The sequence below is a fragment of the Labrus bergylta genome, chromosome 15 (genome assembly GCF_963930695.1).
Source record: "Labrus bergylta chromosome 15, fLabBer1.1, whole genome shotgun sequence".
Taxonomy (NCBI): domain Eukaryota; kingdom Metazoa; phylum Chordata; class Actinopteri; order Labriformes; family Labridae; genus Labrus; species Labrus bergylta.
The window spans coordinates 18,190,721-18,208,620 of record NC_089209.1 but is presented as its reverse complement, the minus strand read 5'-3'; the positions used below and the strand labels follow the sequence as shown (position 1 = coordinate 18,208,620).

The 17,900-nt window shown below is 38.7% G+C and overlaps 1 protein-coding gene across 2 annotated transcripts in view; it reads left to right on the top strand.

The window, feature by feature from the left end:
• Window positions 1–17,900, top strand: part of LOC109982923 (1-phosphatidylinositol 4,5-bisphosphate phosphodiesterase beta-4) — a 66,001-nt gene that overhangs the window by 22,206 nt on the left and 25,895 nt on the right. For both annotated transcript variants that reach the window (XM_020632392.3, XM_020632390.3), the window contains exons 4-6: window positions 9,948–10,045; window positions 14,678–14,758; window positions 15,179–15,238. In XM_020632392.3, coding sequence (XP_020488048.2) covers window positions 9,962–10,045; window positions 14,678–14,758; window positions 15,179–15,238 — 225 coding nt within the window. In that variant the 5' untranslated portion in view covers window positions 9,948–9,961. The remainder of the gene's footprint in view (window positions 1–9,947; window positions 10,046–14,677; window positions 14,759–15,178; window positions 15,239–17,900) is intronic.

Below are 17,900 nucleotides of genomic sequence, written 5' to 3'. Positions count from 1 at the left end.
AGAACATGATAAAGTTTCCGTTGGGTAAGTACGGCATCAGTGTTGACGTTGTTTGGTGAGGGAGAGCAGGGTAGCTACGAGGAGCTACACTGAGAAGCTAAAAAAAAACAGCTTCTCAGCTAACACCTCCTCAGTTTGGAGAGGCATGACATCAGGACATCACCAACTACAGGAGACCCTCCCCCACCCTGAAGGTAAGAATAGACTGGCCGAAGACCCGAACAGCTTCTACTTCAGGTTTTCACAACCATCAACCACCCCATCAACACCACCCAGACACTATGACTTTGCTATACCTGCTCCCCCTGCCCCTGTGTCTGTGTTCATGAAGTCCTTCAAGAGACTGGTGTGGAACAACCTAAGGGACATCACAGGACCCCTGCTGGAACCCCTGCAGTTTGCCTACCCGGCAAACAAGTCGGTGGATGAATGCACTACATCCTGAGTCACCTCAGCTCCCTGTGGACCTATTCATGGATTCTGTTTATAGACTTCAGCTCAGTGTTCAACACCATCCTCCTTGATATTCTCCACTACAAACTGACCCAGCTCACCTTGACACCTGGACAACCAGCACTGGTACCCCCCAGGGGTGTGATCTCTCCCCACTGCTCCCTGACTGCACCTCATGATACCCTTCTATGAAACTCCTGAAGTTTGAAGACAACACCACGTGTTGAACGGATTACACAGGCATCGGTCTCATCAAGGACAGTGATTGCCAATAATTATACATTTATACATTTGGCCAATCCACTTATGGACAATCATATGATTATTCATTACATACACTCCTGTTATGGCAGGACTTGATCAAGTTTTAACTTAATATTTCAGGTCGTTACTAATACATTGTTTGGGTTCCACAAATGTCCCTATTCCTTACAGATAGTGACCTGGCCCAGAAATTTTATTCCGCCAACTCCATCAGGTTTACTCATGAAGGAACCAGAGGCCAAGTGGCCTGAAACAATAACAGACTTAAACACACTTGGGTCAACACAAGTCGGCATGCTGCATTATGTCAGTTGAGTCAAGGCATGCTAAAGATAGTGAAATCAGAGGTCTCCCACAGTTCACACACAGCTATATACATGCAGGATCTCCATCCTTGTTCAGCTAAGTACATGTTTACTCAGCGATGTCTTTCCCCGCTTACAGCACCCTGCTGTTTAATGACTCAATGAAAAATGAAAACAGATGCAGGTTATAGTAGCATTGATTTCACTGCCATATGTGCTGTTTGCTACAAGAACAGAGGTCTCTAAGGTGTTGTATAACACTGAGACTCTTATTGAATTAAAGATTGCTTTAATTCAGTGCAAACAGTAGCAATTTTATGATATTTGTCTGTGACTCACAGCCTGAGTGTTGTGTGACTGACGTGTGCAAACTATGGGCGAGCAGGAAGCCTTCTGCTAACTGGATTCTGTGTGATAGGGCAGAGTTTAATCCAATTCATGGTAATGCAATTTTAACAGCCAGAGCCAGAAAGCTGTAGTCTGTCTACAGTCTTGAAATCAACGTCGCCTAAAGGCAACCTGTTGAAGTGAAAGTGTTCAACTTGTAGAGGAAACTAACAACAAGTGACTCTGTGGTTACACTTGTTAAATAATTTGCACACTTTTTTGTGTGGCTGCTATGAAATTATAATATAATATAATATAATAAAATGTGTGACACCAATGCAACAAACTAGATATCTGGAGATATTTCTACAATTGTACATGCCCCATCAAACCCTCGCTCTTTTTAACTCTATTTAATTTGTCTGTCATTCCAAATTGTCCTCAAAACTGCTTTTGAGCTTCTCATACATTGGATCAATTTAATTCAAACATGGTGGAATGAAGCAGAAATATGAAATTTTACATTTTAGAAAACAATGCTACCTTACTTTGCATTTTAAAGATTTTATATTATACATTTTCCCGAACCACCACTGGCTTGTTTACATGCGAAAGCAGTAGCGGTTCTAATCCAAGCCACCCCCCCAAATATCTGTGCTCCTCACCATATCTCAAAGGTTGAGCCCAGCCATCCTCCAGAGGAAACTAATTTCCGCCGCTTGTAACCGCGATCTTTTTCTTTTGGTCACTATCCTTAGCTCAGGACCATAGGTGAGGGTTAGAACGAACAATGACTGGTCTTCATCTCGAAGAAGTCCAATGACCGCAATACTGCAGACGCTGTACCTCAACCTTCAAAGACTGCTCTGTCCCTAGTGATGAGAGAAAAAGGATTGATTGTTTACTTGAAGGAGCTGCATAAAAAAACAGTAAAGATGGTTGACAGGTTGCATATGGTTGAAGATGGACGTTTTGTGTTACACAGATCCAAAAAGAAAAATGTTTTTTTGTTGCAGCTTTAGGTCTCAAAATGCTCCACTAAGAAAACATTTAAGGCTTATCTAGTTCCATGTTTTTATCATTGCGCAGTAGTTTTCTGCCTTTTGTTTGTAAAAACACAGGATCAGTGTATGGCGTGTCCTCACTTTCATGCCGCTGTGGCCGGAAGACAAGACAAATATCCTCGACAAACAGATAAGACTTAATGACAGTCATGTTTACAGGGTAGATTAGACACCCGGATGCAGCCTTGAGACAGTAATGTGACTGTACTGCATTCATATGCAGTAAAACATAATAGTATGTAGTCCAAGCAAGTTTGGAGCGTAAAGACCATGCTATAATGTATCACACCCGCTTGTACAGATATTGTTCCTGCTTTTGTTTTGTTTTTTTGCTCTAAACTATCATAACAGGTTTAGTTTGGAGCAGTGGCTCAGTTTACAGTTATGATAATACAATTATAATAATTTTAACAACCCCTCATCCTGTTGACGCTTCTTTAAATTGCTTGAATCTGAGGCAAATGAAAAAAAATCAAATCAGACAATTTGTGTTGTCGATATTGTTTTCTTTTTTTTTTTAAGAACAAATCAAATAGACAATAAGGAAGTTCAGTTTGAATTGTGTACGCTTTTTATCATGCATGTAGGAGCAACGTCAGTCAGCTTGTAGAAGAACATTTAAACAGAACAGTATTTTAGATGGAGACGTGACCAGCATGTGAATATAGTAATCATGGAATGTTACTGTTTCATTTAGACTTCATTTCAAGGTTTTGATGTACTCTACTTTTCAATATAAAACAGAAGTTTTACTCGGAATATTGCGACTGACTTTCACCGTTAATCTTACTGTGCAAAGGCCCTAATACTCTAAAGCATGTTTGATATCTAGGATTGAAGATCTGAATGATTTCAAAAATATTTCAGAGCAGCACCACAGATGCAAATAAGTTGGAAGTCAGCAGGATAACTCAGCTGCCAACAGTGTTTCAAAACGCCTAGAGCTTAGGCTAATGAAAGCTAGCATGCTAATGATGATTGATATTTATACTTTCAGAAATCGTGATTAGTTCCTCAAAAAAAAAGGGAATGTTGACTGCATTTCTTTACATTTACTCCTCTCTAACATCATACTAAATAAACCACAATAAATCAAACGAGATCATGTTAGGTAGCAAGTGCTCACTGTTGCACACATGGTAAATCTTGATAATATCCTGCAGTGTGAGATGCTACATTTTTCTGAATTCTTGTTGATAACTTGTTTAAAAGAATCAGTGAGGTGTATTCTTATTAGCTTGTTTAACTTGAGTTTAGTATAAGGTAGAATTTTAAAGTACCAGTCTCAACCAGCCATGACAAAGTTGCTGTTTTTATAATGACTCACAAATAATCTCTGTAGGCATTGGACCAGAATTTAGAATCAGGAGTGATTTGATTTTCATTAGTACTTCTAGTAGTATCATCCACCAATGATGTGGGCATAAACTGTAATAATCCAACTCTCAAATTGCTAGTCAGGCTGTAAAACAAGGCAACGCATGGAAAAGGAGGTCATGGCTGGAAGTCCTTTCTCACTACCTACTGGCTCCTGAAGCTCTAAAAAGTTGGTGTTGCTGAGGCATCAGCAGACCAAAGTGATGGGTTCTGAATATGCAAAATGACCAATACAGAGCAAATAATCTGAAGTAATAGATGGCGATACAGAATCAATATGCACCTAAGCGACTAGTTAACTCTGTAAGAGGGGGGAAATACACTTTACAACTCTTGTTAAGCAAGGTCATACAGTTTATATTCTCAGATCATAAAGATTATCAAGACATTTTTGGAGCAACCTAGATCAAAGACTGACACTTTTACTGGGATTTTTCAGCAGAGCCATACATGGTCAAACCCAGAGCACCTTGGCAATCACTGTCAGGGTGCATGATGAAGACCATTGTATGTGAAACATTTATCATGAGCTTTAACTCTGACCAGTTGAGAAGGTTCAACACTGAGCAAATGAACCTGTTTTTCTTGCCTCTGCTCTGAGACTAAGAAAACATTAGAGGTAAATTATGTTGAACTGGAATTTGAATTATTTTAATAGTTGAAGTAAGGGCATAAATGGAGGGAAGGGGGGGGGGGGGGGGGGCTCATCAGTTTGATTGATCACTGCTCTTCTATATGTATCAGGGTTCACTTCGCCCTGATACATGTATTTACAGTACTGCATATTCATACTGCAGTTTGTTCTGGCTATCATCCCAGTCAAGGAAACATCCAAAGTATGAGAAAAGTGATGAGTAATAGTCATGATAAGGTCTTGATTTATCATTAAGTGGTTTATGTATAATGGTGAGTTTTATTGTTATGGCAATGTTGATTCAATCATTAACCTTTATTTATACTGGAGAGATTATGGAGTTGAACACTCATCAGTGCCATAAAGTCAGTTACTAAATCAAATAAAAAACAGAGAGCAGAGAAATAAAAGGTCATTTAAGCCTTAACAATTTGAATTATTTTCACAAAACTGACAATTTAAAAGCAAAATAAAAAGATACAGGTATTTAAGAAAGAGGCTTGGGGGGGGGATTTTCTTTCTGTAATCTGTAGTCCATGAAACTCAGTTTCGGTTTCTCAGAGTCTGAGTCGGGAGTCATCTAATTAATTGGAATATTAAGATCTTTAGAACTTGTGATTGTAGATTATTCTGTGATATTTCAGAAATGTAGTTCATTTATAGGCATTTTAAGATCCTCATGTCCATTAGCTGAATGTCTTTCGAGCAGTATGGTCCAAAACAATTGCTCAGATCGGTTAGATAAGGTGAAATCTCAAATGAATGCATGATGATGGTAACACAAAAACATCAGGTGATGACTTGTTCTGTCAGATCAAATGAGGCATGAAAGTGAGTCTGACTTACAAGCCTGTTTTCTCTCTCAGTTTTCAGAGTTTCACTCTGTTGGGCAGAGTTGCAAAACATGTTGTTTGTAATGTTTGAGCCCTTTTAATCCCCAACAGGTATTAAGTTAAGGAGAGCTTTGGTTCATGTGCCCGCCTCGTCAGATATGTCTCACTGCGTGTGTGTTGTTCACCCTCGTCCATTTCAGCGTGTCCCCAGTCAACCCTTCCACCACTGGCTGACTGATGTAGCAGTAGCCTAATTTTAGTTTATGAGGTGTGGGACCGCTGGGTGTTACCCTAGCTGCCATTTTAGATGAGGAGGCTGGGAACAGTGTGCCTCACGAGGCTCCTATCTATCGTAATTATCTCATTGTCAGGGGTTGGACAGGGGGCTCGGACCTCACTCGCTTCCTTCAGCTTCCCTCGGCTCCTCACGTGCACACTCACACGTCCAGGAGCATGCGCCCGGTGTGGGCGCTGCCATGGCCTTACAGAACCTCTGCATGCATTGCTCCTATTGGACAGATTTCGTTTCGCTGAGGAAATGTTATCTAATGCATACTGTTGAGAGTGGAAAGATCTAGGCTACCACAGGACAGCACAACCCAATTAGTCCAAATTAGCCATGTGAGTGTTCTATCTGAATCATTTAGAATCTGATTATGATTATGAATATTATCATCTTCATCGACAGACTCAGGAGTCCATTAAAAACAATATTCCTAATTCTACTAAATTCCTAAATATTCATAATCATTTCTCTCAGAATTGGTTTAGTGTTATTTGCTAATCTACGCAGGGTGTAGCACATCTACACTCGCCTTCTCTCTGTGGGTTGTGTTTTTGGCGCTCTGCCTGGTTTCAGTTCTTAATCTCCACAGGAAGTGTGCATCTGTGTTTTCATTCCCCTGACAGGATGTGTGTGTCTGTGTTGTGGTCCCCTGGTAGGATGTCACAGATGGAGGAGGGCTGGGTTTGATGGTGTTAGATCCTTTTTCCCTGGCCTCTCCCCTTGTGACACTGCAGAATTGATGTAGTGATATGTTTTCTTAGTGACTTCTCGGATTTCACAGTATTTAGATTGAGCGTTGCCATTTTGATGATCAAAATCTTAAGCAGGATCTGTGATTCTCAGTATGATTTGAAAGATGATGCAGCATAACTTACCAAGAGCTCGAGGCTGTACTTGAGAAGATATCCTGGTCACTGCAGGGATGACAGAGACAAAGTTTTAACAAGATCAACAGATGTGGGAAATCCCCCTGCTTCCTTTAGTCATGGGTGTGTAAATGTTACTTTCACCTCGAGGTTAAAGAAATGTAACTGTATTATTGTAACAAATTTGTTTGCATGCAGAAACATTTTAGTTTTTGCCCTTATTCTGAAAAAGACATACTGCTGAGCTTGTATCTCGACACATTAAGATAAACAATCCTTTGATATGCTGTTAACATGCAGATCTGCAATCTGTGATTAGTTGGTTTGTCCAAGGGCGGAAACGATTCCTTGAATCAATCGAGTACTTTAATTTCGAAAAAGCCTCGAGGCTTACATCGCACTGTCACAAGGCACAAAATACTTACTATATGGATTTTACATAGACTTATTTCAGCAGAGCATGAGCATCTGTGTTGTCTCAGACAAACCATAAAGACTTCTACCTAAAGAAGTTACAACTCTTTCTTTGTCTTACACCATATTCTTCACTAAATATATTTCTCTGAAACATGCTTTGCTTTGCCAATGCCTGCTCTGCTTGATATGATTGAGAAGCTAGAAGGTTATATATGTATTAATTTCACATCTCTATTACATCAGGCATATTTTGGATTATTAACAGTATTATTTTATTATTTAATGCACTGTGTCCCTGAAGATGAACAAAATAATACATTGTCATATCCATTATGGAAATTAACTGTGCAAGCGAAGGTGAATAGATATGCTCTTCAGTGTAAATTACAAAACAAACCAAGTTTAATCATGATCATACAATCTGAAGTCGAAATCCAATCGTTGATTTGAAGAATAATGACGTCCCTAATCAAGAGTCATTATATCTTAATGAATCTGCACACTGGGGTGGGATTAGCTCTCAGGCGCTCCTGAGTAATCATCGAGCCATTTTGATTCTCTGTATTTTTTCGAAGAACATGCTCCTGACATCTGAAAAGCCTCTCTTCATCTGCATTTGTCATGCCGGGTGCCCAAGCTGCTTGTAGTTTTCTGTAATGTCTGCTTTTGATGTGGTTTCTGATCTGTGATCCCAACATGAAAAGCAGACATCCACCCTGCTGCCCCCCCCCCCCCCCCCCCTCCGCTCCCCCACCATGTCACAAACAGCTGTCTACCTAGTCAATCTCTCCCTGCCCACAACTGTTCTGTTTTATCTATACACTTCTTATTTCAGCTTCTCAGCTCTCTTTTCCACCTCTCTCTTTCTTTCTCTCTCTCTCTCTCTCTCTCTCTTTCTCTCTCGCTCTCTCTCTCTCCCCCCCCTCCCCCTTTGCCTCCTCTCTCTGGCCTTATATCTACATTTGCATTCTGTGCTTTTATTTTCTCTAGCCTCTCTCTTATCTGTCTCTTGCCTTTAATCTCTTTCTCTCTTCCAGCATCTTGAACACTCTGTAGCTATTTCTCACTGCTTCTGTATCAACCATTCTCTATCTACCACGTTTTCTTCCTGTTGATCAACTTCCACTTTGATTATTGCTGGGAGAGAAAATGGATTGTTTCACCAATAAAACTTGTTGAAAAAAAAAAAAAAAAAAAAAAAATATATATATATATATATATATATATATATACACACACACACACACACACACACACACACACACACACACACACACACACACACACACACACACTCATATATCATTGAAAATGATCACACCTTCATGACACCTTTGCAGCATTATCTACAGTACATTGCAAAATCTCCTATTGGGAAGGATATTGTTTTTGTTACATGGGATTTTCTTTACATTAGAGCGTGTGCCCTCTGTGATTATTATTGTAACCCTAAAGACTAAAAAATATCCTTATCACATCTCACAGTATTCCCATAATGACTTAATACCGTCTGAGCTCCCAGACTATACATAGGCTGTCATGTTCTCAGTTTTGCCTGACACATTTGCAGCTGACGTCAAGAGAGCCTATATTTGGGTGGTGTTATCAACAATATAGCAGTTTCCTGAAAAGACCCCCTCCCCTCCCTGAGCTGGATATATTGTGTGATGCTGCACGTGCAGGTGTGGCACATGAACCAAGCCTGACTAGTTGTTTTTTTTTGTGTGTGTGAAAGTACGGTGCAAATTCAGGCTCTCTGCTAGATTCTAACCTCAGATGCTTTGTGACTGTCAGATACACTCATCCTGTGTGTTTAAGCTTTATCCAGAAGTTATTCAATTTCTATTAGGTATAGGCCTGCACGCTATGAGAAGAATAATCAATGTGCAATTACATTGTTAAATATAGCAAATTATAGTGTGATAAATAAATAATGAGTCCAAATAATCTATAAATCAGTGTTTTAACACTATGGTGTGTCTCACTCCATATCTGTGTGTGCAACTTCTGTGTGTTCTTCCTGAATCCAAAATTAATCTAAAAAGCAAATTTTCTCACAACTTTAAAGTGCTGTTGTGCCAGTAACTGCATTATCAAACGATTGCAATACAGAGCCTTGTAAAAGATTTTTATAACCACACAGATTGATTTGTTTTCCTTTTAAAAAAAAAAAACATGAACGTTTCTGCGCATTAGTCGAAGGCTAGCCCATAATCTAGTCTAGACTTTGTTTAAAATTACTGTCTATTAAAAAATCCCATATCTGCTGAGAGAATGTCTGCACTGCTTAATGTTTGACAACTGGATATATTCCAAAGGAATATACAAGTATGCACATCAACAGCTGACAGTCAAGTAATAAAAGCCTCTGAGAAGAGGCAAATGTAACCATGGACTTCTTCTCAACTCGGTTTGTCAAATTTTAAAGTTAGGTGTAAAAATGTACAAAATTTAAACTCTGCGTTGTGCTGCAGTTTATTTGTTTGTAGAGGGGTCTTGAAGTTTTGACTTTTGTTGGCTAAAGGTTTTACTGTCTCCCCTTGAATGTTGTCACCCAAACACCAGTACAGTGGATCCCAATAAAACATTTTGTGTTGTTGATTATACATGCTCATTGTTTTAGTTTAAAACATAGCAGTTTTCTATCATTTGGATCAAGTTTTTGTCCAAAACATTTAAAGGATTATAATGTTCTACTCAGGATTTGTTTGTGGCCAGTGATCAGGATATACACACTTGAAAATTTAAGTACTGGATCTGTTCTCACTTTTATTCTTAATAATCTGAGTTCTACTCGTGTGTTTGAACTATTAATACCCCCCAAATCCTACATATCTGATCTTGTTCATTTGTACCTGGTTTGTTGTTCATTTCTTCTACCTCTCAGGAGAAGATTTTTTAGGATGCTCCCCTAGAGGGCCTTGTATAGTAACAATGCTCAGTGAATTAAGCATCTTCTTTGGACTACAAGACAGAGGAAGACCGTTGTAGTGCATATAATATACTGAAACAAACAATCCCTCCTTGAAACCTCTATGATCCTTCACACCTGGTTGTTGCAGTGCTTTAACTAGTACATTTTGGTCTGTTTTGTCTCTCTCTTCTCCCTTGTTTGTCTCAGGTTTGTGAGCAGCCATGACTAAGTCCTACGAGTTCAACTGGCAGAAGCACCTGCCTGAATTCATGCAGGAAGGCGCCTCCTTCGACAGGTTTGATGAGGTAAAAATGAAGTATGTCTTGTGAGGTATCTACACTGAAATAAATAATTATGTGAATGTGAAAACGAACAGAATGGTAACCTGTTTATGGTATATTTATTATATTATTATTAGTATATGTAGAATGGAATTTACAATCCTTGATGTACACATGAAGGTTTAGCTCTGCACAGAGTTTGACTTTGTCAATAATCTTGTTGACAAAGAGGAAGGTCTTTGCTCTGTCCCATTATCGTCTTTAACGCTTAATGATTGTCCCCGGGTCGGTCATTAGCATGCACACTCACAAACACAAAAACACAAAAACACACATCACCTAGCGAAAGGTGTTTCCTTTGACCTAATTAATTATTATTGTAGTGAGCTATGTAGGTGTAGAGAAGTCATGTTGATCAGTCTCATTCAGAGAAGTGAGCATGGCGACTGCTTGTCTGCAGCAAGTCCACTGAGAATTAAAAAAAAAAATAGTGTCTGTGTGAGATCTCAAAGAAAGATCATATTGCTCGTTTTTAATAGACTATTATTGATTTGATCGCATGTATTCCCTGATCTTCATTGATTATTATATGTTTCGTATGATTGAAATCAGTAGAAAATGTGTAAGGATTACTACATCATATGACCACACAGTTAAAGTGCAAAAGACAAAAACACCAACAGATCAAAACTATGCTGTAACAAGATAATAACAAAATACAAACTGTAAAAATTTAACAAAATAGGATTAAACTATTGCTCAGTTTCTGCCACAAACCAGTTTTTGCTTTTATTTCCAGTAGCAATATCACTTAGACCAAAATGACACATCATCATCATCATTATCAAACATCCCTTTATAAGCTCAGTATATTTGTTTTCTGTATACTAATATACATATACATACATGACCCCATGTTCATCCTTCTCTCCTTTTGCCCACATTTCCTCTGACTAACTTAATCAGGACACTTAGCTAGGACATTAGCTGAGCAAAAGCAAAGTGTGTCACACACTTGCCAGGCGGCACACACACACACACAAGGATACGATCGGATACAGTCGCCTTGCACACATCAGGAAATCCCCTCAGTCCTCTCCGTTTATGCGGGCAACCATGGGTGGGAGGAGGATCCCTCTAAGGCAGAGGAGAAAAACTGGAGAGAGTGTAGGGAAAAGCATTGTCAAATCCACGGGCGTGTCAAAGAGAGCTGAGAAACTGGGCCGGCATGCCTCTGAAGAGACTCCTCAGTGTGTTGCTGCTGTGAATATGAGCCAGGCCGAGGCAGGACAGGGTTAGGACTGGCCTGAATCTTAATAAGGTCGACCTGTGTCAGTTGCCTTAAAGGCTCAAATTAGATGTCACAGGGGAGATACCACTACCCCCTTAAAACTGCAATTAATGATTTAATCATATCATTCATGTTATTAATCCCTTATATTGATTGATATTTGTTCAATATGGACTCTGTCTAAGCAGTTTACAAAGATATATTCTGACTGAAGCACAATCTTTGTGTATGTGAGCTAGTGGATAGCTTTAGCTCTGTTGCATGGCAAATACATCGCCTGCAGGGGACATCTGCTTCGATCGACATAAGCTGAGTCCACCCACAGTCACACACATGCTCTTTATAATTACCTCTGATACACATACACACAATAATGCTAAACAGCACGGATCTCTTACACAAAACATTCTCCTCTGAGACACCCCATAGAGTAACAGATGGTTGAGACAGGTGATGTGCACGTGTGTGTTTGTGTATTCCTGCATTGTTTTTGTGCAATTCAAAGCATTTTAAGGGACTTCTATCAATGCAGGAATCTCTAAATGCTACATATAGTACTTATTTCTCTTTAGAAAATAAACATTTGAAACAAATTGTCTCTGCAGGGGCATTTTGGAGTACCAATGGATGATGTTACAGTTTTACTTTAATACAAACAGTTGTGTTATAACTAGATTTTCCCCTCATGCATTCTTATTTTGTTTTTACTTTTTCTTAATTTTTGGCTGACCCTAAGTGTCATGTGACTTCTTTACCTCTTCTGTTTAGCCCAACATATGTGGAGCACAGCGGAAGAACCTTAATATGCTCTATAGATGACCAATAATGCATCAGTTTCTGTTCTAATGAGAGATATTTCAGATGTTTGTCACCTATGTGACATTTCCAAAGGCAAGTAGGTCAGAGGTCAATACGGCATGAGGCCCTCAGTGATCAGTCAAGTTAACAGCCAAAAGACTTCCTGTGTGTGTGTGTGTGTGTGTGTGTGTGTGTGTGTGTGTGTGTGTGTGTGTGTGTGTGTGTGTGTGTGTGTGTGTGTGTGTGTGTGTGTGTGTGTGTGTGTGTGTGTGTATATATGCGTGTGTGTATATATGCGTGTGTGTGTATGTCGAAGGGGGAAGCCGTCTCACTGATTAGAAATCAATCACTGAGATCTAGCGGATAGTTTGTTTCCATGGGGACTAAACAGTCTCTTATTGACAGACTGTTGATGAGGGTAGAGAGAAAAACAGGTCAGGCTTGTGAAACACCAAAAAACAAGCCAACACTTATTTAAAGAGAATAATTTTTTTTTTACTGCTGTCCTGGACGCTAATAACTACCGTTTGTTCTGGGTTTGTCATTACGCGTTTTGGTGTTAAGAAGATATTTTAATTAAATCCTTATAATTAAACAGATCGCCCTCTCTTTGAGGCTTCAGAAAACCACATTTGAAGAATTGTTAACAAAGTGGAAATTACATATAAATCTGAGACAACCTTCTTTCCATTTGATCCATATTTAAGTTTTAAACACCTGTGGTTATACACATGCACAAAAAATATTGTTATTGTTTTGTTTTATATATATATAAACTAAAAAGATGGAAAACTGGAAGTTGTCTTACCATTGATGACAGTGTAATTATTTGTGACTGTGCGATTCCAAATTAGGTATAAAATACAATGGGTAAAAAAATATATATATCCCGTCAGGACCCAAAATCAGTTCACAACTTTGGTGTGGTGATATCGACTGAGTTATTTAGAAAGAGTCACCTTGCGAATGCATCTGTAATTTACAAGATATATATTTAAGTTGACTGTAAGGGAAATATGAGCCTATTATACATGCAGTGTGTGGGTTCTGCACTCCTCTTCATACATATGTAAGAAAGAAACAAATTAAATGTGACAAACATTAAAAGGACATGGAAAATAGGAAACAGGATAAGACATTTAGCTAAAGCACCAGTAACAAAAAATATGACATAAAGTTAATGAGAACAAGATAAGAAAAGAAGATAATTAAAAAATACATAAAATTGAGTTCTCTCTGTCATTTACTGATAAACACGAGATGGTCTGAAGTGTCAGTGACATGACGTGCAACACATGTTACTTGACTCAACCTAAAGGAATCGTTAGTTCAGTATTTTTGAGGTGGGGTTGTATGAGGTACTTGTCAATATGAATTATCTTAGCTACAGCAGATGCCTTAAAGGAATATCTATCCCTTTAATATAGAGGCCTGCTGACATGGTTACTCAAATCGATATTCGCCTTAAATGCATGCTTGTTAGACAAAATCACATTTACTTTATGCTCTCTGAAGGGTCTTTATTTCATATTTGTAAACACTATCTGTTATTTTGTTGTTTTTTTTTTTACAAGTTTAAAAGCTCATTGTTATGGACAGGACAAGAAAAGAGAGGGATCAACAGACACATATCCACACACATGCTGAGCTACACTTGACCATAAATGCCAACATGTTGAGTAGGGGAGAGGACCACCATATTCAAACCATCAAAACCATCCATAGATGGTTGGATCTTCAGCTAATTGTTCCCTTGTGTGTGGAAAGGCTGAGTGTTCCCATAAACCTTTTAGCTTTACAAGAACAAGCCGTCTGTAAGTGTAATACGAGCCTGCTGTACGTTTTTAACAGTCAGGACTCATTTGGGACCATTCTTTCACAGAGTCCTCTTTCTCGATGTGCAGCTGAAGCCTCTGTCAGGTTTGATTCAGATGAAAGCAAGTCAAGCTTTTAACGGCGCTTACAGAAGTCTCAATGTATCCTAAATGGAAATAGGATTGTTTAATTGCTTTTAATGACGGTTTAAGATTACACATGATAGAACCAAATAGCTTGCTGTCTCAGTCCTATTCACACAGGAGGCAATATCTTTAATTAATAATAAATGATGTGTGTGAGTGTGTCAGGCTCTTCCCCTTAAAACAATAACACACTAACACTTTGACACAGTCATTTATCAGGACAAATAGAACTTTGAGCAGATGAGTGAATTATATATTGTATATATATTATATATTTTTAGTTAAGATAAGCTATAGCGGTGTTTAAATTAATCGTTTCTACAATGCATCGCGATATGTGATGAATCGTGATATTGAATTGAATCAAATCAAATTAGTGACAGGAACATGGTAATTGGATCGAGTGTGAGACCAGTGAAGATGCACAGCCCTAAAAAGCTGGCTGCTGTTAGTATATTCCTGTTCATGCGTCACTGAGTACATTGAGTGAGCTCTGTGTGTGTTTAACAGGGAGGCTGTTTAATGTCTCTCCGTGTCAAAAGAACCTGTGAATGAAAAGAATGATGACGCCTGCTCTCATATAAAACTTTTTTCCCTCCTCTACAGGACCCGTTCATGTTTGAGCCCAACTGTCAGATGAGAGTAGACGAGTTTGGCTTCTTCATCACCTGGAAGAGTGAGGGGAAGGTAAAACCTCACACTCTGCTTTTTACAGGAACATATCTGTCTGAGAAAGAATAAGTTGTCTTATCTTTGTTGTTGTTGTCTCTGCTTATCTCGTGCGATGTCGTAGGACACTGCAGACTGTCACATTGTGAATCAAACTCCTTCATTGAACCAATTGAACAGCTGATCTGACATCAATACACAGAGGATGTGTATATGACTTGAAACTTTATTATGAGAAATAGATAGTCAATGATAGTTTATCATAATGTCTAATGTAAAAAACTGAAATCACAGAAATGATCGCAGAATCATTCGCTGTGACTCTACTGTTTCATAATGTCTTCCTCCATCTCTCACTCCACCTGTGGTCATTTCCTCCACACCTTCTTTTCTATCTCTTGTTGGGAAATAAATCTTTTCTCCTTATGGTTTTTACAGGAAGGCCAGGTTCTCGAGTGTTCCCTCATCAACAGCATTCGAGTTGGTGCTGTCCCAAAGGTGAGACCTCAGGGAAACACAATGTCCTCACAATATTCACACTCACCAACCCATCTCTCCCATCATTCAGTGGCTCACTTCCACATTCAGACACTTAAGTTATGCTTTACCGAGCCAAGGCAATGTGACTTCTTCTATTGACTGACTGTTCTGGGACTCTCACTGCGGGGCTTCTCTTTACCAACTCACAAGGAACTAGAAGAACATAAACCTGATATATTTAATTAACTTGCTACATTACTATATTTTTTCACCGCAGCTTTCAACCAATCAGTTATTTTTTAGCTGATACCACGCCAGACACAAATGCAAATCTGGTGTTGTTCCTTGCAAATGAAATATTAAATATTGACAGTGACAGTGATATTGTAGTATTTTGCAACATGCAAATAAATGCAAAAACAAATGCTCTTTGGGAATGCCTGCCTCTAATTGGGATGCAAACCAGTCAAACCAGTTGAAGTCAGCAGGCTGACAGGAGACACTTGTGTACACAGAGCAGTGAGCACACAGAGATTACCATGTTGTGTATGCAGTGTTGACAGCAGGAGGTGGTCTGTTTGCACGGTGCAGACGTGTGTGTATGTACATGTGTAAGGGCACGTACACAGATACTGCAGCCTGATAGCAGCTCCTCCTGTTTGTTCAAAGGCTCTTGGCTGTCCTGTAAGTAGCAAACTAAGAGGAACTGATAGCAGGGCTTCTCCTCAGAGGCTAACTCGGTTACACAAGCCCCCAGAGCTGTTTCACGTAATCCAATGAGCTGGGAGAGATGAATTGTATTGGATGGTTGCTGGCTGAGGCATTGAGACGGGAGAGCCTGTTGCCTGTTGCCGTTAATTCAATCGTACAACAAAAGTACTTTACTGTCTTGTGTGGTGATGATGATGGTGGCAGACTGACTGCTGTTTTTTTGTTTTCTTCACTGATTGAACAGGGGATTGAACTGTAATGATGATTGTAGAATATAATCAGGGTGATGTAAATGTCACATTTCTATTATGTTGTGTCTTAGAAAGCCGAAGTGATTTTTGTTGTGTTTATTGTTTTATGACATTTTAGAAATTATAGAAGTGAGAAATGTAGGTTTTCTGTTTTTTTGTCAAATGAGATGATGTAAGGTGATTTCTGGAGGAAAGTAGGGGGAAAAAAGCAATAAGCCATAATTCATGTTATTAATAATTACCAATTATAGGGTCCCAAAGACTTACCGTAATAAAAGAGGTTAATGTTGCTGTCCTTTATTTTTACCCATCATTAGATAGAAGGGTAAACCTGCAAAGCGGTGGGGACAAACCCGAAATGATTAGCTAATGCTAGCTCTAGCTTTGTTAGCAATGTCCATCCCTAAGAAAAAGTATCTGTGATATTTATTCTAATGCTAATTTTGGCTTTACAAAATATCCTGACAAAAAATGAGCATCTGATAAAATGTCCTAAAGTGCAATCCTATTATGAACACAACATTTATCTGTTTATGACTTTGAAAGACACGTTAGCCCACCCTAAAGCATACCCTATTTCATGTTACTTTTCTTTTTCAGACCATGTTTGATTAAATGCTAAAAAATAATGATAGTTAACTTGTAATTGTATTATTAAACACATTATAAACTCAGGAAATTGTCTACAGAGGTACCAAATCAACTGAGAGGTAGGGTCGTTTCTGAAAGGTTTTCAGACTTTTTTACAACCTGGTGAGTCCCCCCTGCTGGCTTTTACAAATAAAGCTGGTCTGCATTACCTTCATTTATCATACCCCAAAAGCAAATTATTGTTTCTGTAAAGTAAGTTATTTAGCTAATAGAGCTGACCCGTTTACATCACATTATCCACTGATGTTTTCATCACAGTGTAATATCTCAGTCACAGTCATTTCTGCTAACCCTCTCAATCCTTTATGCATAAACTTTACACAAATATCATCCATGGTGGGGTTTCTTGTCTTGTCAGAGACTATTAACTGTCAGAAATACAAGAGCAAGAAATGAACACTTCCCTTTGGATTATTATTTTTACATTTCTTCTTCTTACTCTCAATGGCCCTCACTTATCAAACGTATGTACGGCAGAAAAATGGGTGTACGGTCATTTCCACGCAAAGTTCGGCACTTATCAATTTGGACGTGAGTGGAGGGTACGCTCAAATCCCACGCCAGGTCTCAGCTCGTGTACGCACGTTTTCAACTCAGTGTGCACTTGCGGTGCAGAGAATCTGTCTGCGTCGGAGAATAATTAGATCACACTATAACAGTGCTTGTTAAGACGGATAGATAGAGGTTCACAGATTTACTGTTAGATAAGACATCTAAAATGTATTTTATATTACGCTCCACCTCAAACGATCTCTGTAGGCTACATTGCTATTTAAATAATGTTGAGCAGCGCAAGCTGTTGGGTGATTTATTTAGTTGTGTTATATTTTATGAATGATTTTTGTTTAATCAATTTACTTTACAGATTAAAGATTAGAGAGGCTGCTTTCGGTAATTACATGCTAAACGTTCATGCGCACAGGAATATCGCTGCAGAAAATACTGAGACAAATTAAAACAGAAAAACTAAAAACAGTTAACTTAAAAGGACAGAAAAACCTCCAGAGGATACTAAATACAACTTTTAGCCTCTGAAATATGAAATATTTAAGAATACAGAACATCAA